This window comes from Balaenoptera physalus (assembly GCF_965194825.1).
Source record: "Balaenoptera physalus genome assembly, chromosome: 4".
In the NCBI taxonomy this organism is placed as follows: Eukaryota; Metazoa; Chordata; class Mammalia; order Artiodactyla; family Balaenopteridae; genus Balaenoptera; species Balaenoptera physalus.
In genome coordinates, this window is record NC_138891.1 from 11,315,401 (window position 1) to 11,341,165 (window position 25,765).

The 25,765-nt window shown below is 39.8% G+C and overlaps 1 protein-coding gene across 1 annotated transcript in view; it reads left to right on the plus strand.

Moving 5' to 3' along the window:
• The window catches only part of LOC309659557 (collagen alpha-4(VI) chain-like), a 142,831-nt gene that overhangs the window by 8,690 nt on the left and 108,376 nt on the right, over positions 1–25,765 (plus strand). Inside the window, 17 exon segments of the mRNA XM_082459442.1 lie at positions 359–974; positions 2,246–2,394; positions 2,398–2,436; positions 2,442–2,706; positions 2,709–2,849; positions 5,745–6,013; positions 6,016–6,388; positions 10,426–10,971; positions 11,332–11,414; positions 11,418–11,886; positions 15,677–16,011; positions 16,947–17,014; positions 17,016–17,048; positions 20,555–20,707; positions 20,846–20,860; positions 21,149–21,290; positions 23,166–23,219. Coding sequence (XP_082315568.1) covers positions 359–974; positions 2,246–2,394; positions 2,398–2,436; positions 2,442–2,706; positions 2,709–2,849; positions 5,745–6,013; positions 6,016–6,388; positions 10,426–10,971; positions 11,332–11,414; positions 11,418–11,886; positions 15,677–16,011; positions 16,947–17,014; positions 17,016–17,048; positions 20,555–20,707; positions 20,846–20,860; positions 21,149–21,290; positions 23,166–23,219 — 3,750 coding nt within the window.

The following is a 25,765-nucleotide window of genomic DNA, read 5'->3' on the forward strand; positions in this document are numbered from 1 at the left end:
GGCTGTATTCAGCTTTCTGACCAGTTGGGGCTGGCACACTCCTAGAGACAAGGTTTATTCCCACTGGAAAGAGGACAGCCCCTTTCTCAGCATGCTGAGAAGCATTTACACAAGTGCTTTTCTCCTTAATGAGATTCACGGGATTGTCCAAGTGAATTTCAAGATGGAGGCAGGACAGAAACCTCAAAACATGATGAGTGGAGGGAAGGAGGGGCACAAGGGATGTTGTCACTTCTTTGAGCACACTGTCATTTAGGGTGTCTGAGGACCACTGCCTATAGGCTGCCTGGCATTGCTCTCCCTTTTTGTGCACCGTTCAGCTCCATTGGTTCTAAGCATTTTGAGTGAAGACCCGCAGACCCCACCCCTTTTGTCCTCTCTTGCAACTTGCAGAGAAGCAGTCCTGGCTGACATTGTCTTCCTAGTAGACAGCTCAACCAGCATAGGACCCCAGAACTTCCAGAAAGTGAAGAACTTCCTTCACCCTGTCATCTTGGGGCTGGACATCAGCAGTGACCAGATCCGAGTGGGACTCGCACAGTATAATGACAACATCTACCCAGCCTTTCGGCTGAACCACCACCCTCTGAAAAGTGTGGTCCTGGAGCATACCCGGAACGTGCCCTACCATACAGGAGGCACAGACACAGGGAGTGCCCTGGAGTTCGTCAGGACCAACTACTTGACTGAGGCAGCTGGCAGCCAGGCTAAGGATGGGGTTCCCCAGGTAGTTATCCTGGTGACAGATGGGGAGTCAAATGATGAAGTCCAGGATGCAGCTGACAGGTTGAAAGAAGATGGGGTTGTGGTGTACGTGGTAGGGGTCAACGTCCAGAATGTCCAGGAGTTGAAAACAATAGCCAGTGAGCCATTGGAGAAGTTTCTCTTCAACGCTGAAAACTTCAACATCCTGCAGGATTTCTCAGGAAGCATTCTTCAGACTCTGTGCTTGGCCATGGAGGGCAAGATCAAAGGTAGGAGGTCCTGTCGAAACCCAACATTCCAACAAGGACGCCTAATTCCAATGGGAGTGAAGAAACACTGAGTGTAGTGGGAGGTCATCACCAGAGAACCTGGGGAGACTTCCTGGATGAGCTGGAGCTTGAAGGATGAATGGAGTTGTCATAGGTGGAAAAGAACATCCTACCATGCTCTTCAGAGGAAACAGCCTGGGTTTTGGAGTCCAAAAGACCTATTTTCTTAAATCCTGCCTTTGCCACTTCCTAGTTGTGTGAGCATGGGCCAGCAGCTTCACTTGTACACTTCAGTTTCCTCATCTGTGCAACAAAGATAATAATACTTGCTTAGTAGGATGGTTTATGAGGATTAAAATAGATACAAATGTATAAATGTCTTTAGCACAAAGTAACTGCTCAGTATATGTTAACTTCCCTTGCTTCCTCCATTGGTTGAAGAAGAATAATTTTTTTTGAAGATTAAGTTATTAAAGTTTAATTATCATACGTGTATACATGACTGAAATTATCTCATATCCCGAGAGTTGCATGTAATATATAGCCCTATCCAATAAGCATATTTTAAAACATTTAAATGTAAATTAGATGCAATAAGCATTTTTGGCCATGGCCAATAAGTAAGAATCAAGAACAACAATTGTATTGATACAAATTAAAACAACAATGAAACACCATTTTTGCTTTTCCAGAAAAGCAAAAACTAAAATGCTTTATAGTATCCTACACCCTGTTGATGGAATTTGAAGGTGAGACCACCTAGAAAGGGTGATTCCAGGGTTTATCTAGTGGTGAGATTTGGACCTATTGCTTATAGTTTATTATGGTTTCTTGTATTAAAACAAAACTATAAAATGTTATATATGTAGTGAAAAATACACTGTAATGTTTTAAAAAATAGCCTTACTTCAATGCAAGTTACAGATATGAGTAACATAATTGATAATTAAACTTGTTTCTTTTGTGAATTCAAAACATCCTTTATCCTATAGTTAAATTCAATAATTTTATAAACAATGTATTTAATAAAGAAGAAGAATAATTGAAAGATACTTTAGTCTAGAAAAGCAGACAACACAGGCAGCAAGGTATGGGAGGGAGAGAGCCTTGTGATAGAGTTTTACACAGAGGAGATGAAAGTACAATATGTGCAGCATTACATATATAGTACCTCTCCCTCTTATATTCCCCACAGAAAACCATCCTTGTATTCAATTTTCAAGAGATCTTAATTTGATGTACTCCCGCCCACAACCCTTCTCTAATTCCAGATTCTGCCCAGCATTATGCAGATGTGGTCTTTCTCACTGACACCTCACAGAACACATCATGGACCAGTTTCCAGTGGATGCAGACTTTCATCTCCAGAGTGGTTGGCATGCTGGATGTTGGCAGAGACAAGTACCAGATTGGGCTGGCTTGATACGGTGGTCAAGGTCACACTGAATTTTTGTTCAACACTTACAAACCCAGGATGAGATGATGACTCACATCCATGAACACTTTGTACTTCGGGGAGGCTCCAGGAGGACAGGCAAAGCTCTACGATACCTTTATCAGACTTTCTTCCAGGAGGCAGCGGGAAGCTGGTTTCTCCAGGGCATTCCCCAGTATGCAGTGGTCATTACCTCAGACAAATCTGAGGATGAGGTCCATGAGGCTGCAGAGACATTGAGGGAGAAAGGCATGAAAGTCATGTCTGTGGGTGTTCAAGACTCTGACAAGAGAGAACTACAGGGATGGGCACCCCATCCCTTGTATATGAGATGCAAGGACAAGACAGGGTCAGACAGGTGATGCAGGATGTGAGTGGGGTGATCCAAGGAACTGGGCAGCTTGAGATGAAGAACGAAGCCAAGATGGAGCCTATAGAAGGTAAGGTTTGGTCCCTAGGTGTTTGAGCCACTGTGTGGGGTGAGGTTCTCAGCATAACAAGAAAGTCTGGGGAAAGAACAGAGAAGGGGGCATTCTAGGTTCCTCAGTTCTAGGACAGTAGCACCACTGGATGGGGAAGAGGAGGAGGCATGGGTTTGCCTCAGGCACATACCTTGTATTAGTTAACTATGGTCACAAGGATGCTGCATAACAAGCCATCCAAAAAGTCGGTGGCTGAAAAGAATCATTTATTTTCACAGATCTGCTGGGGGTCAGTTGATATTCATTGGGCTCAACTTCATTGGGCTTTGCTGATCTTGCCTGGGCTTATTCACAGATTTGGGATTTGGCTGAGGGTTGGCTCATCTACTTTTGCTTCTGCTCCTTAGATGTCACCTTCCTACTGGGATCATTAGGCTAGTCTGGGCATATCCTTTCCATGGTAATTACAGAGGTGTAAGAGAGAAAATCCAGTTGCAAAAGCATTTTTCAAACCTCTGCTTTATCATCTGCCAACATTCCATTGGCAAAAGCAAATCATATGGCTATGTCGTCATTAGTGCTGTTAAGAAAGTATGTTCCTCTCATGGAAGTGAGGTGTAGGGAGTGAATATTTCTGAATAATAATCCAAGTTACTATATGCCTTTTCCAGAAGAAGGAGCATTCAGTCTTCTCCTCAGAGATCAAATAAAGTCCTTCCTTAGGGTTCGCATTTAAGATGCTCAAGGGAGAGGCTAATGGCATTTTGGGTGATAGAATTCATAATGTAGGATTGTCCTGTACATTGTTGAGGGCTTAACATCCCTGGTCCCTTCCAGTAGCATCCCTGAATCTTATCACAATTCAAAACACCACCATATCTTTCCTAATGTCCCATGGGGTTGTGTTCCACTGTTCGTTGAGAACAACTGAGTCTTATTTCCTGCTAAGTCCCTTTATACATTCTAACCATGAGCCAAGCTGAACTATTCACTATTTGCTGTGTATCTGTCATACTTTTCCACCTCTGTCTCTGCTCTTGGACAAACTATACCATCAGCCTAAAATGCCCACAGTCAAAACTTTATCCTTCAGCTCTTAAGTTACCTTCTTGCTGGAGCATCCCCACAAGTAGAAGTGATCAATCCCTCCTTTCTCTGAACTATCATAGCTCTGCCCAGACCTCTCAACATCTAGAGCTTGAGAGTCCTTGGGATTTTAGAGGCAACATGTGAGACAAGAAGAGGAAAATCCAGGCAGAGATAATAAGGAAAAAAGAAGCACCTATGAACCCTACATTAAGTAGAAATAGAGCAAAAGGAGGGTGTAGTGGAGAACCTGACCCAGGAAGAACTTTTTTGGCCCCTCAATAATGGGTATGATTTTAATATATAGGGAGAAAGGAGGAGGACACTCTTGGTAAGGGGAAGAGCATGAGTGAGGGTGTGGAAGTGGGAATGGGCTGGACGAAGGGGAAGAAAGTGAAAAAAGGGAGCCAATTGGGAATGGGGTGGGGGTTAAAAGAGTGAGGGATGAGATTGGATCAGGGAAGATGGACCCTGATTACCGGGTCCCAAAGGCACTGGGAAGTGACTATAGACTTTTAAGCAGGAAAAATGACACCACCAAAGTGGCCTTTAAGAAAGCCTTCAGTGGGCAGGATGGATTCCATAAGACTCATCCACAGCTTGCTTAAGGCTGAGCTGTCATCTGTCCACACAGGGAGGATGACTGGGTAAATCCTGATGGTGGCTCTGATGATGAGGAAACAGGATGTATCTTGGAGACACCTTGACAGGAGAAAGATAGCACTTGGCACCAGCAGGTGAAGGAAGGGAGAAGTCAAAGGTGCTTGAAGTTTCTAGAGAAGGCATTTCAGACTTAGAAAAATCAGGGGTAACATCCTCTTTTTAAATCTAGGATTGATTTTTGATTCTTTATAAAAAAAAGGACCAAATGGAAAATTTCAGGACATCAGGAGACCAAAGATAAGTCAAAGGGTTATTCTGTCACCCCTATAGTCTCTTCTCTAAACTTTGTTTCACAGTATCCAGTTGTCTACACATTGGATTCAGTCCTCTGCATATGTGGTTTTGGCTCTTTGCTAAGGAGATTTGTATTTTCATATGTCAAAGTAGATTTGGACCTTCTTGTTATGCAGACACTGTGGATTTCCCTACTTCAGGCCCTGCCTTAAATTGGGTAGGAGGGGTCTGGAGTGATCTCAGAAGGGAGTTTATGCAGTCAGAACTCCATTAACCTCTGTGTGAGGCAGGTTAAAGGAATGGTTCTTTCATAGCAAAATGAAGCAGCCATTTGGTGCAATTTTTGGACAAAGATTTTTCGTAGGAACTTGCAATATTTCCTGTTGCCTCTGTTAAAAATGACATGAAATTTATCAGAGAAAGGTGCACAATAGTCACCATTTGTTATTTCCATCTTTTACCAAAAGAGGAACAATTATTAAATCAAAAAGGTTTCAGGCCTAGAAAAGAGAATTTGACCCAGGGTTTCCTGAAACCAGAAAAATGAAGAAAAAACTAGTCAAGGAAGATGCAGATGCTCCTAATGGACTTAGATGAATTGAAAAATGATCTTAAGGCCTTTTCTTGTGTATATTCATATATTTACATATTTGACAAGTGATGTGAGCACACTTTCACTTGAAAAATTTTGAACCCTATGATGTTCTTTGACCATCATGCCAAATGATGGTCATAAAGGCTTCCACTAAATTTTAATGAGCATGAATATAAGTTAGTACAATATATATTATTACAATTTGTAATACTAAATATATTATTATAGTATATAAAAATATAGCATAATACAACTTTTGTATACAAAAGGACTGTTGTCTTTATTCCTCTGTTCTCATGCTAAAGCCCTTCTTTCTGTTTTTGTTTTTTTTATAGCGTGTCCAACTGCTATCCCGGCTGACTTGGTGTTCCTCATTGAGGAATTTAGCAGGGCTCAGCAATCGAATTTCCAACATGTTGTCAATTTCTTAAAGACCACCATCAGCTCTCTAAGTATTCATCCAGATGTTGTGCGAATTGGCGTGGTCTTTTACAGTGAGGAACCACGACTTGAGTTTTCTCTGGATACATTTCAGAATCCAGCCAAGATCTTGGAGCTTCTGGACAAATTAACCTACAGAAGAAGAGGAGGAAGGACCAAGACTTCCTGCTGCTTCCTGGTGCTGCTTTGGATTTCCTAAGGAATGAGGTTTTCATTCAGGAGAAGGACAGTCTGTTCCAGCAAGGTGTGCAGCAGGTAGGCGTGGTCATCATGGAAGGCTTCTCCCAGGACACTGTGTCCAGACCGGCTTCCCTCCTCTGCAGAATGGGGGTGACTGTCTACGCAGTGGGTACCCAGCTTGCCTTGGAGAGCATGAACCTGGAAAAGATAGCATCATATCCTCCTTGGAAGCATGTCATACCCCTGGAATCTTTTTTGCAACTCAGTGTTGTGGGAAACAAGATTAAGAACAAGCTCTGTCCTGAGATTTCGGGCAAAAGGGCTTCTGTGTCTGGGATGAGCTCTGCCCTACAAGAAGGTAGGAGCACCTTTTCCAAAAATTTGATTTTTTTTTTTTTAATCTTTGCTTTTGCTCCACTCACCCAACTCCTCTACCCTCCATCCAAGAAAAGATTATGGAGTCAATTCGTTACAAAACAGAAACAAAACTTATAAAATCTTTATTTTATCTTGATGCCAAACAGTACAGAACATGAAGTGAAAAGTGGACATTTCTGCCTCTTCCTGTCTTACCCCTCATTCCTTTTAACAAGAATTGGATGAAAATACATGTATATTTACAGTAGAAGCCGTAGGGATCTGAGTATGGATTGATCAAATGTTACGTCACTTAAAAGCAGGAGATCATTGCTAAAAAGACACAATTTTTAAATTCTTGAATTTAAAAATTTCAGCTTAAAACATAATAAATGAACATTAATTTGCCAATCTTTTGTGTAGGGCCAAGGCTTCTTTGAATATAAGCCCTGCTGATTGGAGTTCTACGTATTTTCTTCATTAATCATCTGATAGTGTATTTTCTATAATTTCCAGTTTCAGTTTCTTTCATGTGGGAGGAGAACTTAACCACTTTGGAAATAATCTGAGTACAGAAATCCTTATTGATTTTTATGATCTCAAAAATGCAATCTTTTGTGGGTGCTATCTAGTACACCAACAATTTCTTTTAAAACAACTTGCCTTTATTGGGTCTTTCCTAAGCAGTTAACGTGGTTTTCATATATGTGATAAACCCCTTTAATTACCACTCATATCCTATTGATTTTCACAGTGTTTGATTTGCTGTGTAATTATAATAACAAATCAGCCGTAAATAGGCTGGGGACACACCCACATCACTCTCGGTGGGCCTAATCTTCCACTGAGTGAAGCAGAAGTGTGGAGTGTTCAACTGGGGGGCCTCGTCATTGTATTGTGGGAGCAACACTTCTCCAGAAGTATTCTTCCAGAGGGAAGGGAGAACGTCAGTTATCTGGTGAGCCACTTAAGGAGAGGCTGGTTAGGTGAGCTCCTCCTGTATGTGCAGTTTAAAAGAAACACCAAAAGAAACACAGCAGTCAAGTATATGCGTCTGAATTTTTTTCTTTTTTCTTTATTTTTTAATTAAAGTATAGTTGATTTACAACGTTGTGTTAATTTCAGGTGTACAGCAAAGTGATTCATACATATATATATACATATATATATATATACATGTATATATATATATATTCTTTTTCAGATTCTTTTCCCTTATAGGTTATTACAAGGTATTGAATACAGTTCCCTGCACTCAAACTGCCTGAATTTTAAATCCCAAATTTGCCACTTCTAGGTTGTTATAAATATCTTTGTGTCTGTCTGTCTGTTTGTCTCTCTACTCTTGTCCATGTTAGTGTTTCTCAGATTCAAATCACAATTATAGAACGAAGGTGGCAATGTGAAATGTAGATAATTAACTTAAGAATTCAAGGCTGTGATTATATATTCAGGGGAAAATCACTGAGCTTTTTTTTTTTTTTTTTTTTGAGACAATCACTAAATGATCTTGTATTTTCTTGATTACTTGTGCTGAGGCTTAGAGATTTAAAATATCTAAATAAATTCCTGTCTTTCTCCTTGGCCTGTATTTTTTAGTCCCTTTCTCTATTTGGGGAATGAGGATCAAAACCGTTAAATATGAATTTCACTGGTTTGGGCACCCCCTGCCTATATTCTATAGAAAAGAGAGAGATGCCTTCTTTTCCCTCCTTCTGATTCACAAACAGTATAAAGAGTTGAGAGTTGATTTATTTCCCAGATTACATAACAGCTAAAAAGAAACTTGGAATCAAGAAAATCAGCCCAAAGTCCAGGGTGTTTGGGGGTGAGGGTAGCTTAGAATTTGGGACAATTTCACCAGAATTCTGCCCTGGGTGATCATAATGATCATAATATCTGCCACTTATTGGTCATCTGCTATGCATCAGACCCTCTGCTAAGCGGTTTGTGTATGTAATACATGTGCAATACATAGTAGCATCTGACTGTCAAAAATATTCTCTCCTCCAAAATTTCTGTCTGCCAAGCTTGGCAAGAATGTGTAGTGCCAGGCTGAACTCAAGGCCCTTGGCTCCTGTGGACAGTGCAAAAGTCCTGAGCTGCAGGGGAGCCTCTTTGGGCCACTGTTGCATGGGGCTGGCTACAGAGATGCCCCTCCCTGCACGGTGGTCCTTTTTTCAGACCCAGGCCAGTCATCCACCTGTTACCAGTGGGTTCTGGTTCCAGCAAGGTTCTGGTTTCTGCTTTCTCTTTCCATAATTTCTCTTCCATTCTCCAAGCACTCAACAAACACTTTCAAGCCACAACCCTTCCTATGCCTACCCCTCCAGGGTAGGGTTGTCAGATAAAATACATGATGCCCAGTTAAATTTGAATTTGATTCAGATAAACAACAAATACTTTTTTAGTATAAGGATGTCTCGCTTATTTCTTAGACCAAGGTCCTCCCAAATGATGTCCTGAGTAAGGGAGCCCAGCTCCCACGAGCCAGACCACTTCCCTTTTGGCCAGGAACCATGAAAAGGCTTTTGATTCTTCCCAGGGTCAAGGGAATTCAGAGATTAATAACACAAGGCTGAAAGGATTGAGGAGAAAATTATGTCTCATTCTTTTTGAGGAATCTGCTACATGACAAAAATAAAACACTGGGTGATTTTTTCTTTTTTTTCTTTTTTAAAATTATTTGGCTGTACCACACGGCACATGGGATCTTAGTTCCCTGACCAGGGATTGAACCCATGTCTCCTGCACTGGAAGCTCAGAGTCTTAACCACTGGACCTCCAGGGAAGTCCCTACACTGGGTGATCTTAACTGTGAATTTTTAATAGTCATCTCTGCTGGGTTTCCATGATCTTATTTAACCCTTACAATAAGCTTACTGAGTAGCTGTTAAGATTCTTGTTTGACAGACTGGTAAATTGAGATGCAGTGCGGCAAGCATGCTAGTAAGTGGTGGAGACAGGATCTCAATGCAGAGCCATTTTGCCTTTTGGGGTCTAGGCCTTAACACAAAGTGATTCATTTAAGTAAGGCTCATTTAAAACAGAAAGTTTTACAAACTCACAGGTATAGAGAACAGACTTGTGGTTGCCAAGGGGGGGAGGGGGAAGGGGAGGGAAGGATTGGGAGTTTGGGATTAGCAAATGACAACTAGTATATATAGAATGGGTAAACAACGAGGTCCTACTCTATAGCACAGGGAACTATATTTGATATCCTGTGACAAATCATAATGGAAAAGAATCTGAAAAAGAATATATGTATATATGTATAACTGAATCACTTTGCTGTACAGCAGAAATTAACACAACATTGTAAATCAACTATACTTCAATAAAAAAACCAGGAAGTTTTATATTAATTTTAATTAATTAGATTAAACTTCATAAAGTGTACTCTCGTCTGTGTATTTAAAAAGTATAACTTGCATGGGAAGCAGGAATATTGGATGCTGAGGCAATCCATAGCTTCAAATATGCTCTGATATTTTACTTTCAGCTTGTTCTCAACTTCCACATTTGAGAAGCAATGTTTACCTCATGTCTTAAATGGTGTTCATCAGAAACAGACTCTGAGACGAGGATATAGAAGCAAATCATTTATCTGGGAGCTGAGCACAGGGGACACTGTTAGGGTGTGGGGAAAGGAGAGGAATAGGAGGCAGCCTTTACAGGCTGAGCTAGTGAGCATGCTATCGCTGGAGGCACCTGGGGCTCGGCTCTGCAGGGGACACAGGGAGACTGTGTTGAGCTCTCCTCAGAGTTGTCCCACCCAAAGGTCGAGGGCGCTAGGGTATTTATCCATTACCCCTGTCAATCACGGGCTGCTGGCTGCTCTGACTCACTCCCTGGCCTGCCTAGTGTATGGGATGACCGTGCTCCTGGCCCAAGAACACCCGTAGGCAGAGTCTCAGGTGCTGTCAGAAGAAAGGGAGCAATGAGGGCTGAGGGGGTGTGGGAATCGGGATCCACAGCCTTGCTACGCACCATCTCACACGCTGTTCTGGTGGCTTGCTGCTTCTTCTTTCTACCTAGGCTGTGTGTATATCGAGAAGGTAGGCATTTACTTCCTTATTGATGGATCTGACAGCATCCACCAAAACGATTTTCTCGAAATGAAGATGTTCATGAATGAGGTGATAAAGATGTTCCATATCGGGCCCGACAGAGTACAGTTTGGAGTCTTTCAGTACTCAGACGAAATCAGTAGTCAGTTTACCCTCAGCCAGCATGCCACCGTGGCGGGGCTGAAGGTGGCCATTGATGGCATCCAGCAGAATGGAGGTGGCATCATGACAGGTCAGGCCTTGGGTAGCATGATGCAGGTTTTTGCAGACACTGCTCGCAGCAACGTGCCTTGGTATCTCATCATCATCACTGATGGCAAATCTATGGACCCGGTGGCCGAGGTTGTGGAAGCGTTGAGGGGAGATAGAGTCACCATTTATGCTATTAGAGTCAGAGATGCTAATACTATTGAGCTTCAGGAGATAGCTGAAGACAGGATGTTTTTCGTGAATGATTTTGATTCCTTGAAGGCCATCCAACAAGAAGTGGTACAGAGCATTTGCTCCTCGGAGAGTAAGAACTTTTTTTTCAATCTCTCTCTCTCTCCCCAAGTATATTTGTCTAATCTATTTGAACAGACTTCATTCTGGAAGTGTGGATTCACTGGTCCAAAAGTGAGTATTGGACACAGAGTGACCATGACCTAGAATGAACAAAGCCGGTCAAATTTTATATCTTTATCATACAGCTGTGTCTTATTTTGAGACTGGTTTGTGCTGGGTCACAGAAATTTATTTCCTTGACTTCCTCTTCACCCCCTTTAAAAATATTTTCATGTTGTGTAGATGTCACCCCAGACTCTCCCTGGGGATTTGTAATTAATTGGTTTCAGACTCTGAGTAAATGTTCTGTTCTGCTTCTTTTTTCCCCTAGCCTGTAAAAATAGGAAAGCTGACATTATCTTCCTGATGGATGCTTCAGAATACATCTCCCCGAAAGACTTTGAAAAGATGAAGTGATTCATGAAGCGAATGGTCAACCAATCTAATATCAGTGCTGATGAAATTCAGATTGGCCTTCTGCAGTTCAGCTCAAACCCCCAGGAAGAATTCAGGCTCAACCGATACTCCTCAAATGTGGACATTCACAGAACCATCTTGGACGTTAAGCAAATCAACGACGGCACCTACACTGGGAAAGCCCTGAACTTCACTCTGCCTTTTTTTGGTAGTTCAAGAGGAGGGAGGCCCAGTGTCCATCAGTATTTGATTGTGATCACCGATGGGGTCGCCCGGGACAATATAGCCATACCAGCCAAGGCCCCTAGGGACAGAAACATAATTGTTTTTGCCATTGGGGTAGGAGAAGCCAAATACTCTCAGCTTTTGGAGATCACTAATGACCAGAGCAAAGTGTACTATGAAGAAAAATTTGAGTCCCTGCTAAACCTGGAGAAGAAAATTCTTTACCAGGTCTGCATTCCACAAGGTGAGTGACAGAGGGCTTATTATTTGAGCTACAAGCCCATGGTAGGTGTCAGGGACACGGTTGGCTCTCTTAATAAAATAAAACTAATCCTTCTAGCCTTGCCCTGGGGAATCTTTTTCTTAAAATTTGTTTTATTGAAGTATAGTTGATTTATAACATTGTGTTAATTTTTGCTGTACAGCAAAGTGATTCAGTTATATACATATATATATGTATGTATATATTCCTTCTCAAATTCTTTTCCATTATGGTTTATCACAGGATATTGAATATAGTTCCCTGTGCTACACAGTAGGACTTTGTTGTTTATCCATTCTATATATACTAGTTTTCATCTACTAGTCCCAAACTCCCAATCCATCCCTCTCCCAACCCTCTCCCCCTTGGCAACCACAAGTCTGTTCTCTATGTCTGTGAGTCTGTTTCTCTTTTGTAGATAAGTTCATTTATGTCATATTTTAGATTCCACATATAAGTGATATTGTATGGTGTTTGTCTTTCTCTTTCTGACTTACTTCACTTAGTATGATAATCGCTAGGTCCATCCATGTTGCTTGCAAATGGCATTATTTCATTCATTTTCATGGCTGTGTAGTATTCCATTGTAGATGGTGTTTTTTGTGCAGGGCCTGTTTTGAGGGCTTCCATAGGTTAGAACATTGCATCGTCACATAACCCTATTAATAAATAGATACTATTTTACAAATGAGGAAACCACGGCACAGCAAAATCAGGTTATTTGGCCTAAGTAAATAGCAGAGATGGGATGTGAACTTGAGGCAGTCTGGTTCTAGAGTCTGCGTACTAAATACTGTTCTATATTGCCTTTTGGTACAGTATAGTAGAGCACAACAGGGTCTCTCAACTTTAGCATGCATTTGAATCACCTGGAGATCTTGTAAAAATGCAGTTTCTGGTTCAGTAGGTTGGGGTGGGATTCTGCATTTCTAACAAGATCTCAGGTGATTCTGATCTTGCTGGTCTTCAAGTCACTTTGAGTAGGAGGGTTGTATGGTATGGTATAGTATAGTATAGTATAGTATAGTATAGTATAGTATAGTATAGTATGGCATAATGAAGTAGAGCATAAGATAGAAAAGGATAATATAGTATAATATGGTATAGTATAGTATAGAATAGCATACAATGCCATAGAATGGTATAGTAATGCATAGTAAAGTATAGTATGGTACAATAAAGTATAGTATATAGTATAGAATCATATGGAAGAATATATAATGAAACCCATAAAGCCCAATATTCCTACATCAACCCCATGTGAAGCAGATGCTATTATTATGATACTCAATTTCCAGGTGAGAAAAACAAGAGAGAGGTTAAGAAGCACAGATGGGAAATAATGGAGGTAGGGTATGAACTTCCCAGCAGTTTGGTGTCAAAAGCCAGAGCCAGTTTTTTTAGAGTATGAAATTAATATTTTTGATTCTACTACCTAAAGAATATCACTACTTTGCAGTGCCTTTGGTGAATTCAGAAATTAATTGAAAAGCGTGCATGTGTTGAATTATTTTTTTAAAATAAACATGGATTATTGAATGTCCTTAAGCAGTTCAATTCTTTAGGAATCAAAGTCCTATTTTTTTGTTTGTTCCATTTTTTTTATATGCACCTGGTGATTATCCTGGGGAAGACAAGAGATACAGGATTCCAGCTTCTCTTCTCAGGTCATTTTGAACCATGTAGTAAATTAGGATTTATATTTATCTTCAACTCTGTCTTAGCTGGTACTTTAATAATGGCTAAAACCTAATTAATTCTAGAATTCTAGAATCATAAAACTGAATCAAACAGACCTTAGAGGTTATCTGGCGAGGTTCAACCCTCTCCATTAACAGGGAAAGAAAATGCTCCTTGAATTACCGGATAAAGCCAACTGAAAATGTTCCTGGGGAAAATGTAAATTAGAAATGTTGGAATAATATACCATACTCAGAAATTCCTTTTTTCTGAATTTAGATCTGATATAGAAATGAGATTTACATCTGTGAAAACTCCTTATGGTGAATTTCAATTGGAGACTTAAAAGTCAAAACAAAACCAAAATGTTTTATATGGAAGGAAGGGAGGAAAGCATTTTCTGTCTTTTCAGTTCCAGAAACATATCTGGCCAGCTAGCACGGAGTGTGATATTTAGGGGATTGAAAACTCCATGGGTCAGCCCTGGATCTCAGGTCCTTGAGAAACTTTAAGCCACCGTTTATGACTCTTTTCCCTGTGGAGGTTCCAGTATTTATTAATTTTCCTCAAAAATCCCCTCCCCCCCAAACCTGCAGCTTTGTTTTTTATTGATTCTGGGCCAAATACTCCAGTGTGTGCTGATCTAAGGAGAAAATATCTACATGTCCTGGCTTGCCCTGACAATCCCAAGTTATGCTGGTTGTCCAGAAGTAGTTAATAATAGCAGCGCTTTTGTGGTTGTAAATTACATTTAAAGTTTTTCACCCAAATTCTAATCCAGGTGCATTTGTAACCATCAACTTTTACCTCCTCAGTGGAATTTTGTGGATGGTCTTATTATGAGTGGCTGGGTATAGCCTGAAAGATCAATGGGCCTTCCAATTCTAGCTACCCTCTTCTAGGAGGGCTTAAATATTTTCAGGTAGAAGAAACAAAAAATTGAGAGTGATTATCAGTCTTGATCTTTTCTAATATGCTGCTCTGAAATAAGATATATGCATGGGTGATGAGGAAAATTCCAGGAGAGAAGGAAATAGTATAGCTTGTGTTGAAAGAGACTCAAGGCTTATTCATATTTTTGTCTTCATCCATTTGGCAAACATTTAATGAGCTTGTGTGTTAGACACTGGGAAAGTAAGATGACATAGTCTCTACTATGAGGGAATGTTTGTTCAGAGAGAGATAAGTTCAAGTAAAGTAACAATGGATATGCAGGGGCATTTAATAACTCAACTTGAGAACCTGGGGACATGAGTCACAGAGACTTTAGGGAGGGGGTCACTTGAATTGCAGCTTGAAGGACATGTATGAGTTAACCAGGTCGGGGTGGAGGGGATGGGAAAGGACACTTCAGCTAGAAGGAATAGGACCTGAAGAGGCATAGAGGTATGAAACAGTATATATGTATCAGTTAGCTTTTGCTGTGTAACAAGCCATCCCCCAAATTAAATAACAAAGACCTGTTGATGAAAATAATCAATAAACAATCAAGAATAGAAAAGAGTTTTATTTGTGTCAAACCGAGGACTAGCCTGGAAGCCCACTTCCCTGATGACTCTGAGAAACTGCTTTAGAGAACTAGGGTTTTCAGCACAGTTTTATATCTTGTCAGAACAAAGAATATTAAACAAGTCAGGGTTACATTTCTTCAAGGTTTCAAAAAAAGAACAGTCCAGCAAGTAAACAGCAAGTCAGCATGGCCTTGGCACCTGGGAAGGGAGCCTTATCATCAAAGGAGGACCAGCATTGGCATCTCAGGAAAAGAGGCATTCAATCTTTATTTTTAATATGGACGTTCTTTACTTTTGTGTCCTTTTCTCTAATAATTAAAGCAGATGTACAATGTATGTTTGATAGGCCACAAACTGGCTATTTTTGTTAGCATAAAATTCAAGTTAACTCATGTATAAGCCAGAAAGACTTCCCCGTATCTCAATATGTGAAAATTTCTTCTATCACACCATTATTTAGCTTACACTTCTGTGGGTCGGCTGGAGGGTCTTCTTGCAGGACTGGCTTGGCTGATATCTTCTGGGCTGGGTCATGCATCTATAGATGACTAATTTGATTTCCTTCTCCTGCACCTTCAAAGGATGCAACGTAGATTTGTCTGTAGGAATTGATCTCTCCACTCCCACGAGGCAGGTTCAGCAGAGGCTTCAAGGGTTACTGCCAGAGCTGATGCAGGAGCTGGTCATGCTTTCCAACATCAGCTGTGGTGTCCCTGGTCAGACCAACGTAGTGCTCTGCTACCTGGTTCCTGGCTCAAAGGGCCAGCTTATCTTTGACTTAGGTTTTGAAAAGTACAGTGATGAGACCATTCAGAAGTTCTTGATTCATCAGGCTGCCAGTAGCAACCATATGGATGTGGATTTTTTGCAGTCCCTGGGAGACAGTGCTATCCATCTCTCTTCTGCCAAAGTGAAGGTAATAAATGCTGAGAACCCATGTTATGGAACCATTAGGCAGGGGTGGAGGGATAAGGCTTTTGCGACTGAGACCAACTAAACTGTTCTTCACTGGAGAGCTTACATTGAGGAACTCCGTTCTCTTACTCAGTAAAGACCAAGAAGAGATTGTTTTCATTCAATCAACAAATAATTACTAAGCCCTAGAGGCTCTGTGCTGAATGCCAGTAGTGATAAAATGATAAAGTCCCTGCCCTCAAGTTGCCCACAGTTTAGTGATCCAGATTCTTCCATGGCATAAATTCATTCCAAAGACAACTTGGAAGATATTAGTTCCTTTGGTCACACATTGTCATGTAGAGTAGGACCCATTATTCTTCTAATCAGCCCCTTGAACCATCTTTAGTTACAGTTAAAGGCTCCCTAGCACAGCCCCCCTCCTCCCTTCCTGGTATCCCAGAGTTTTTCTTTCATTCCTGCATACGATGGATTTATTTCTTGAAAAATGTAATTCACGTTTTAAGTTAAAGTTTTCTATGAGTAAAGGTAACATATTTTAATTGTTAATTAAAATTAAATTGTTTAATTGTAGAAAATGCATTAAAATTTTGAGAGTTTTGCATTGATAAAGATGAATATTGTAAGACAATTTGGGGGAGATATTTTTTAGTGAACGCATTAAGTTTGTTCAAATTCTTATTTTGTGTGTGGGGGACGTGTGTATTTGTGGGAGGACTTTGAGGTATAAGTGAAGGTGTAATAAAGTAACAAACAGATGAATGGGTAAAACAGAAGAGAACAGAGTGAAAGGCTGGGTACAGCTAGAAGAGCTAAGCTTGCCCTTGCTTTTTTAAAGAAATGTGCAATTTACAGCATCCATCTTCTCCATTGTCTTTCCCCCGCTTCCTTCCCTTCCTCCTCCTTCCCCACCTCCCTCTCTCTCATAAATAACAGGTCCTTTTAGTGTTTACAGATGGACTGGATGAGGATTTAGAGAGACTGAAGGAAATATCCGAGCTTCTCTGCAGCAAATTTAACTGCAGGGCATTGCCCCACGTGGGCCTTGTTCCTCCTACAGGGGCTGAGATAGGCTTTCAGATTTCCAGATGGCACTGGAATCTATAAGCCTCCTATGCTAACCCAGGTAGTGGGAGCTCAGTGCCCACAAGGCTGATGCCCAGTCTCCCTCTTCATATGAATTGGGGGCTATTCAGGGCTGAGAGACCCCAGGGTCCCACATCCCTGACACTGACCAAGGGTCGCTCTGAGTGAGATAGGACTGACCAATTCCCAGCCTGGTGTCTGCTTTGGAGGGTTGCAGGGGCAACTCCTACTTCCTGGGGAGTGGGTGCTCTCTGCTCTTTTAGGCTACCTAGGGGTCCATTTGTCTTTTTTTCCTAAACTAAAATCACCCCAAAGATAGGCCTTACTTTTCCCCCTGCCCTTCCTCCCTCCTTTGCTCCCTGATTGTTCCTCTTTATCCATTTCCAAGGGCTGCTGCATACATATGTACATATATATCCATATAATCGAAGTATAGTTGGTTTATATTATTATATTAGTTTCAGTTGTCCAACATAGTGACTCAATATTTTTAGAGATTGTACTCCATTTAAAGACATTATACAATATTGGCTATATTCCCTGTGCTGTGCGATATATCCTGGTAGCCTATTTATTTTATACGTGGGAGTTTTCTTAATCCCCTACCCCTGTCTTGCCACCCCCCCTCTCCCCATTGTAACCACTAGTCTGTTCTCTAGATCTGTGAGTCTGTTTCTCTTTTGTTATATTCATTTGTTTGCTTTGTTTCTTAGGTTCTACATATAAGTGATAAACTAAAGTATTTGTCTTTCTCTGTAAGACTTACTTCACTAAGCATAATACTCTCCAGGTCCATCCATGTTATTACAGATGGCAAGATTTCATTCTTCTTTATGGCTGAGTAATATGCCCTTTTATATACAGTTGACTCTTGAACAACCCAGAGGTTAGGGGCACCAACCCTCTGTGCAGCTGAAAATCCACATATAACTTTATACTTGGCCCTCTGTAGCCACAATTCAATCCACAGTAGAATCCATGGATTCAACCAGCCACGCATCATGTAGTACTATAATACTTATTTATTGAAAAAAATCTGTGTATAACTGGACTCATGCAGTTCAAACCCATGTTGTTCAAGAGTCAACTGTATATACCACATCTTCTTGATCCATTCATCTATGGATGGACGTTTATGTTGCTTCCATATCTTGGCTATTGTAAATAATGCTGCCATGAACATTGGGGGTGAATGTATCTTTTTGAATTAGTGTTTTTGTTTTCTTTGGATATATACCCAGAAGTGGAACTGCTGGATCATACGGTAGTTCTATTTTTAGTTTTTTGAGGAAACTCCACACTGTTTTCCATAGTGGCTTCACCAATTTACATTCCCACCGACAGTGTAGGAGGGTTCCCTATTCTCCATATCCTGCCAACATTTGTTATTTGTAGACCTTTTGATGATAGACATTCGGACAGGTGTGAGGTGCTATCTCATTATGGTTTTGATTTGCATTTCTCTGATGATTAGTGATGTTGAGCATCTTTTCATGTGCCTGTTGGTTATCTGTATGTCTTTTTTGGAAAAATATCTGTTAGGTCTTCTCCCCATTTCTTAATTGGGTTATTTGTTTTTTTGATATTGAGTTGTATGAGCTGTTTATATATTTTTGTTATTAACCCCTTATTAGTCATATCATTTGCAAATATCTTCTCCCATTCCATGGGTTGTTTTTTCATTTTGTTGATGGTTTCCTTTGCTGTTAAGTCCAATTTCTTTATTTTTGCTTTTGTTTCCTTTGCCTTAGGAGACAGATCCAAAAAATAAATAAATAAATAACACTACGATTTACGTCAAAGAGTGTTCTGCTTATGTTTTCTTCTAGGAGTTTTATGGTTTCTGGTTTTCTATTTGGGTATTTTATCCATTTTGAGTTTATTTTTGTATATAGTGTGAGAAAGTGTTCTAATTTAATTCTTTTACATGTTCAGTTTTCCTAGCATCACTTATTGAAGAAACTGTCTTTTCTCCATTGGCTAGTCTTGCCTCTTTTGCCATAGACTAATTGACCACAAGTATGTGGGTTTATTTCTGGGCTCTCTATTCCGTACCATTGATCTATGCGTCTGTTTTTGTGCCAGTATGTGTCTGTTTTGATGACTGTAATTCTGTAGTATTGTCTCAAGTTAGGGAGCGTGGTACCTTTAGCTTTGTTCTTTTTTTTCTCAAGATTGCTTTGGCAAATCAGGGTCTTTTGTGGTTCCATATAAAATTTAGGATTATTTGTTCTAGTTCTGTGAAAAATGTCATGGGTATTTTAATAGGTATTGCATTAAATGGAATATTTTTGTGACAACTTGCTTTCAACTGAATTTAGTGCATAGATTGCCAATGGAAGTTTAAAATTTTGCAACTTCTCTGGAAGGGAATTGGGAGTATAAGACAAAGGACTGCAAACTTTGCCTACCTGCTAGATCAGCAATTCCATTTCCAGGAATTTATTTTAAGGAATAATTAAGAATATGTATACAACTTTTAACCATAAGGTTTTAAAGCAGCTTGTTTACAATAGCAAAAAAGCTGATGTGTGTGTGCCTGCGTGTGAATTTAGTGTTTAAAATATTAACAGTTTTATTTGTTCTGAATTCTACAATGCTTTCTAGCCAGGTCTGAAAAGTGTTCTTGTCCGTATGTTTTCTGTTTTGTGGAAAAATACAGATGACCTTTTAGTGCCTGCATCAGTAGGAGAGGCTAAGCGCAATGACAAACAACCTTCAAATCTTGGTGGCTTAAACTAGCAAGATGGTATCCATCTTGTGTCTCATGCCCATTCGTCTATGCCTCATTCTCATCACACAAGAACCCAGGCTGAAGGAGGGGGTCTATTCCTGTGATGGGGAAAGGAAATGGGGCAAAGTGTGCACTCCTCTTAACATTTCTCCCAGGGAGTGACCCGGGTCACTTCTGCTCACATTTCATTGGTCAGAGCAAGCCATATGGAGAGTTCTAACTTTCACGAGATAGATAATATTTTTACAGGTAAGGAATTGAGGTTTAATGAGAGTTTATAACTTTCCCAAAGAAGTGAAGTCCTATCCAGCGCCCTTAAGTAGACGAACCAGAATATTTGTGAACAATCACTGGCACAGTTTCTAAGAGTAAACCACAAGTCTACTTCAAGAATGTGTGTTAAAGGATGTAACAATACAATAACGGGGGAAAACTCTCTGTGAAACGAAAAATAGGGGCTATGAGGGAGCTCTGAGAGTCCTTTCTGGTTCCACCTAACTGTTTACCTTTTAGCTGCTGGGATTGAAAGGTATCAAACCAATTCCTCAAGATGGCATGCAATCAGCTGGTTTTGATTTTAATACAAATGCTGTTTGAGATAAGACAGATGAGCATATAGGAAGGGGGGGATGATGGATGGTTATCTGGGGCCAAAACAAGTCAGACCATTTTAAAGACATGCAAGTAAATTGCCCACCTGTTGCTCTTTTGAAGGATTCTCCAGACTCCTGACTGTTGGCCTGGAGGGTGTCCATAAATTAGAGGAGCTCCAGGAGCTAGAATTTGGCAGAGGATTTGCATACACTCAGCTTCTGAGCATCACACAGCGATCTCTTCCAAGAATCTTACTGAAGCAACTTGTAGGTGTATTTTTTTAGTGTCATCTTTTACTAGGTCTATTCATTCTAATATTTTTAATTAAAAAAAATTTTTTTATTTTTTTAAACGTATTTATTTTATTTTATTTATTTTTGGCTGCGTTGAGTCTTCATTGTTGCATGTGTGATTTCCCTAGTTGCGATGAGCGGGGGTTACTCTTCATTGTGGTGCATAGGTTTCTCATTGTGGTGTCTTCTCTTGTTGTGGAGTACGGGCTTTAGGCACGCGGGCTTCAGTAGTTGGGGCTCGTGGGCTCAGTAGTTGTGGCACATGGGCTTAGTTGCTCCGCGGCATGTGGGATCTTCCCAGACCAGGGATTGAACCTGTGTCCCCTGCACTGGCAGGCAGATTCTTAACCACTGCACCACCAGAGAAGCCCCATTCTAATAGTTTTTAAAAACTTGAGGGAATTGTTTCTTTAGTGTGTAATGTGACGTAGGTTAATACAGATGAAAAAAATCATTATGTGGCATGGATTCTGTTTTCAGGACACAATTGTAGAAAGAAGATGTTGCAATATGTATGCAAAGTGCTTTGGAGAAGACGGGCACAGAGGTGATGGTGGGAGCCCAGGGAGGAAGGTGAGTACTTGTTGGGTGTGTATGGGGGAGGGGAGAGACTTCGTATTCACTGCACACCAGGCCTGCGTTATGTCTTTAACACCCCTTTTCTAATTCTATCCTCTTAACAAACCTCTTTTACAGGTGTGAAATTGAGGGTCAGAGAGGGAACACCACTTTCCCAAAGTTGCACAGTTACAAAAAGGCATTTTGGGATTTAAGTTCTTATGTCTGCCTGACTCCAGGGCTCACATTCTTTCCACTATATTATTCTGTCTACTTACATTTATTTGATACTTTCACAGATTCTACCACTGCACAGAAGTGTTCATTTGTCCACAAAATTGTCACTTGTCTAACATCTATTTTCTTTATGGTACTCAAAGCCTCTTCCCCTCTGATCTAATATTCTATTTTATAGCATTAAACTCTGAGGATAGATACAGTCACTGGTTTACTGGTGGTTAATTTGCATCTCTCTGTTAACTCTAGGGTTAAGTGATAGGAAAATAACTACTTCATAGTTTTAAGGGAGACTATCTCATTAGAAATGGCTCAGATACCCAGGGATACAAGGTTCCATTCTCGTGGGACTATAGCTTTAGGATGGGTGGATAATCACAGATCCACCGGTAAGGTTGAATTAAACCCATTGGCTTTTATATTCTTTTTTTGTAAGGTTTTCCATGAGATGGTTGGAATGAGCTCTTGCTGACTTTGCAGATCAATCTTAATTTAGAACAGTGTATAATTACTTTTTGAAAAATAAATTGTAATCATGCCTTTGCACTAGATTTTTTCCCCTCTTGTTATTCTTAAATATGGGATTGGAGGGTCAGAAAATCAAGCTTGGGAAGCTCTTGACTTTTTTTTTTTTTTTAAACAACTCAAAGACTATGCCTCTGGGACTTCCCTGGTGGCGCAGTGGTTGGGAGTCTGCCTGAAAATGCAGGGGACACGGGTTTGAGCCCTGGTGTGGGAAGATCCCACATGCCGCGGAGCAACTGGGCCCGTGAGCCACAATTACTGAGCCTGCGCGTCTGGAGCCTGTGCTCCACAACAAGAGAGGCCGCGATAGTGAGAGGCCCGCGCACTGCGATGAAGAGTGGCCCCTGCTTGCCACAACTAGAGAAAGCCCTCGCACAGAAACGAAGACCCAACACAGCCAAAAAAAAAAAAAAAAAAAAAAAAGACTATGCCTCTAAGGCCAAAGATAGGTGTGTCTTGAATTCTTGATTTCTCTACTCTGTCTGTTAGAATTCAATGCTTGGTTGTATTACTTTTATCTTTGTTAGTTACAAATAGATGATAGCTCCCATATTTTACTGACTGGTTTTTAGACTAAATAAACACCTCTGGCTATAAAATGGCAAGCCAAACTTCCGTGAGAGGAAATGGTTTGTGTGTTTAGATATCTAAAAAGAGTAAAAAAAAAAAAAGAGAGGGAGAGAGAGACTAAGCAGCTGGGTCATACAGAAATAAATAACCATTTCTCATAAGTAATATGGGCTGTAACACCTTTGTTTACTAATGTTTTGTAAAAACAGTTCAAAGCCCTCTTTAAAGTAAAAGTTTTCCTCAAACATTTAACTAGAAACTAGTTTTGGCTTGGATTTTCACGATGGAATGGCTTAAAAAGGTATTTTAGAAAAATAAAATTAGGTTGATATACTGGGCTATAAAGACAAACAGGTATTCAAGTTTTCACTTTAAGACAGGCCAAGAGTATTTGTTTCTATGTTTCTGTGCGTTATGTTTGACATTTAGTAGATTCTCAATAAAATGTCAACTCAGTGAGACAAGGGTGTCTATTAGTAAAAATTTTTATTTCATGTAGATTTGAGAAATGAAGGATTTGGAGTCTGAGTTATTTATTTTGATTTCTTCTCTTCTCAGGGAGAGAGGGGTTCTGATGGGTTACCTGGTCATCCTGGTGAAGAAGGTAGTCATGTAAGTACTGAATCTTATTTCTTTCTTTAAAGGAAAGTGGTAAAATGGGTCAAATAGTAGTCATACTTAATGGCACTTAAGCCATGAAATTTTTTCTCATCTATGCCATTTTAAATGGACTTAAAATATCTATATAAAAATAACCATTTATTATAACAAATGTCAGGTAGATAAGGTTTGTAAACATATAATCTCTAGAAGATGTTTAATGATGAAGTATGGTCATTTGGTTTTTTAATCAGTGAATTTGAGATAACTGAAAATGTGGTCTAATGTGAATGTATGTAATATTAGTTGTTAAACGTGAGCTAAATCACAGGTAATTTGTTACTATTAATGAGGCAGTCATGTCTGTAAATGGCCTAACAAAATAAAGAGAACCAAGGCCATTCTTACAAGATCACTAGATGCCATCCTGAGTGGCTAAAAAGGTGATGGAGTTATGGTTACCCACTGATGGTTTGTATATAACCCTGAATACATCCCTGGGCGAGGAAAAGTTATCTATCATGTGACTGGCGATGGAGAACAGTGTGTATTGTTGAGAGAATTGTTAGCTTGGGGACTGGAATTTACCATATTAGAAATTAAATCTGAAATAATTTAAAATTATTTATTTTATTTCAAAATAACAAAAATAAACCCATAACATAAATGACATATTCCAGTATGAAAAATAACTATATTTTCCAAAACAAAACATTTTAGTGAGAAGAGTGGCATTGTTTTACGGATTTAAAAAAATTTTTTTTTGGCTATTCTTACACATTAAAAAAAATTAATTAACTAGTTAATTAATTTATTTTTAGCTGCATTGGGTCTTTGTTCCTGCAGGCGGGCTTCCTCTAGTTGAGAGCACAGGCTCAGTAGTTGTGGCACACAAGCTTAGTTGCTCTGTGGCATGTGGGATCTTCCCGGACCAGGGCTCAAACTCGTGTCTCCTGCATTGGCACGCAGATTCTTAACCACTGCACCACCAGAGAAGCCCAGTTTTATGTGTTTTTAAATGTCATAATGTCTAACTTATTAGAAGACAGCTGGATTCCTATATCTGCTTCTGTACTGAGTCTGTTGTGATATCACTTGCTTGTTGACCTCTGAAAAACTCTGCTTTATATCTGGAAGAGAATATGAGTGAAAAAAGAAAAGATAATATTTTAGTGTAATTGGGAAAACAGTTTTAACTATGTGAGCACCCCCTCCCAAAGAGTCTTGGGAACCTGGGGTCCTGGGACCAAAGTTTTCATACTACTGGTGTACAAAAGCATGAATGTTCTAATTGCTCCACTTAGAGTAGCATGGTGTTTTATTATTCTGAACATTTAGGCTGTTTGAGGTTGGAAAGTAAGCAGAAATTAGAGTAAAATGCAGCTGCTGAGACTTATGTAAGCTGATCTGTTTCTTTGATTACGTTTGGGGGAGAATTGCCCAATTTTTCTCTTTTCCTCATATATTTTATTAAAAGCTTATAATTTTTTTCTATTTCTCATGAGATACAAATTTTTCAACAATAGTCAGATTTTATTAAATTTAAAGATATTATCAAATTGTAAATTGGACTTATATCATTTTTATTATTTTTTTAACATTTTATTTTATTTATTTATTTTTTACAGAGCTGGTTCTTATTAGTTATCTATTTTATACATATTAGTGTATATATGTCAATCCCAATCTCCCAGTTCATCCCACCACCCCCCTGCCCCTGCTTTCCCCCCTTGGTGTCCATACATTTGTTCTGTACATCTGTGTCTCTATTTCTGCCTTGAAAACCAGTTCATTTGTACCATTTTTCTAGATTCCACGTATATGCGTTAATATACGATATTTGTTTTACTCTTTCTGACTGTACTTCACTCTAGGTACATCCACGTCTCTACAAATGACCCAATTTCGTTCCTTTTTATGGCTGAGTAATATTCCATTGTATATGTGTACCACATCTTCTTTATCCATTCATCTGTCAATGGGCATTTAGGTTGCTTCTATGACCTGGCTATTGTAAATAGTGCTGCATTGAACATTGAGGTGCATGTGACTTTTTGAATTATGGTTTTCTCTGGGTATATGCCCAGTAGTGGGATTGCTGGGTCATATGGTAATTCTATTTTTAGTTTTTTAAGGAGCCTCCATAATGTTCTCCATAGTGGCTGTATCAGTTTACATTCCCACCAACAGTGCAAGAGGATTGCCTTTTCTCCACACCCTCTCCAACATTCGTTGTATCTAGATTTTCTGATGATGCCCATTTTAACTGGTGTGAAGTGATACTTCATTGTAGTTTTGATTTGCATTTCTCTATTAATTAGTGATGTTGAGCAGCTTTTCATTTGCCTCTTGGCCATCTGTATGTCTTCTTTGGAAAAATGGCTATTTAGGTCTTCTGCCCAATTTTGGATTGGGTTGTTTGTTTTTTTGACATTGAGCTGCATGAGCTGTTTGTATATTTTGGAGATTAATCCTTTGTCTGTTGATTCGTTTGCAAATATTTTCTCCCATTCTGATGGTTATCTTTTTGTCTTGTTTATATTTTCCATTGCTGTGCA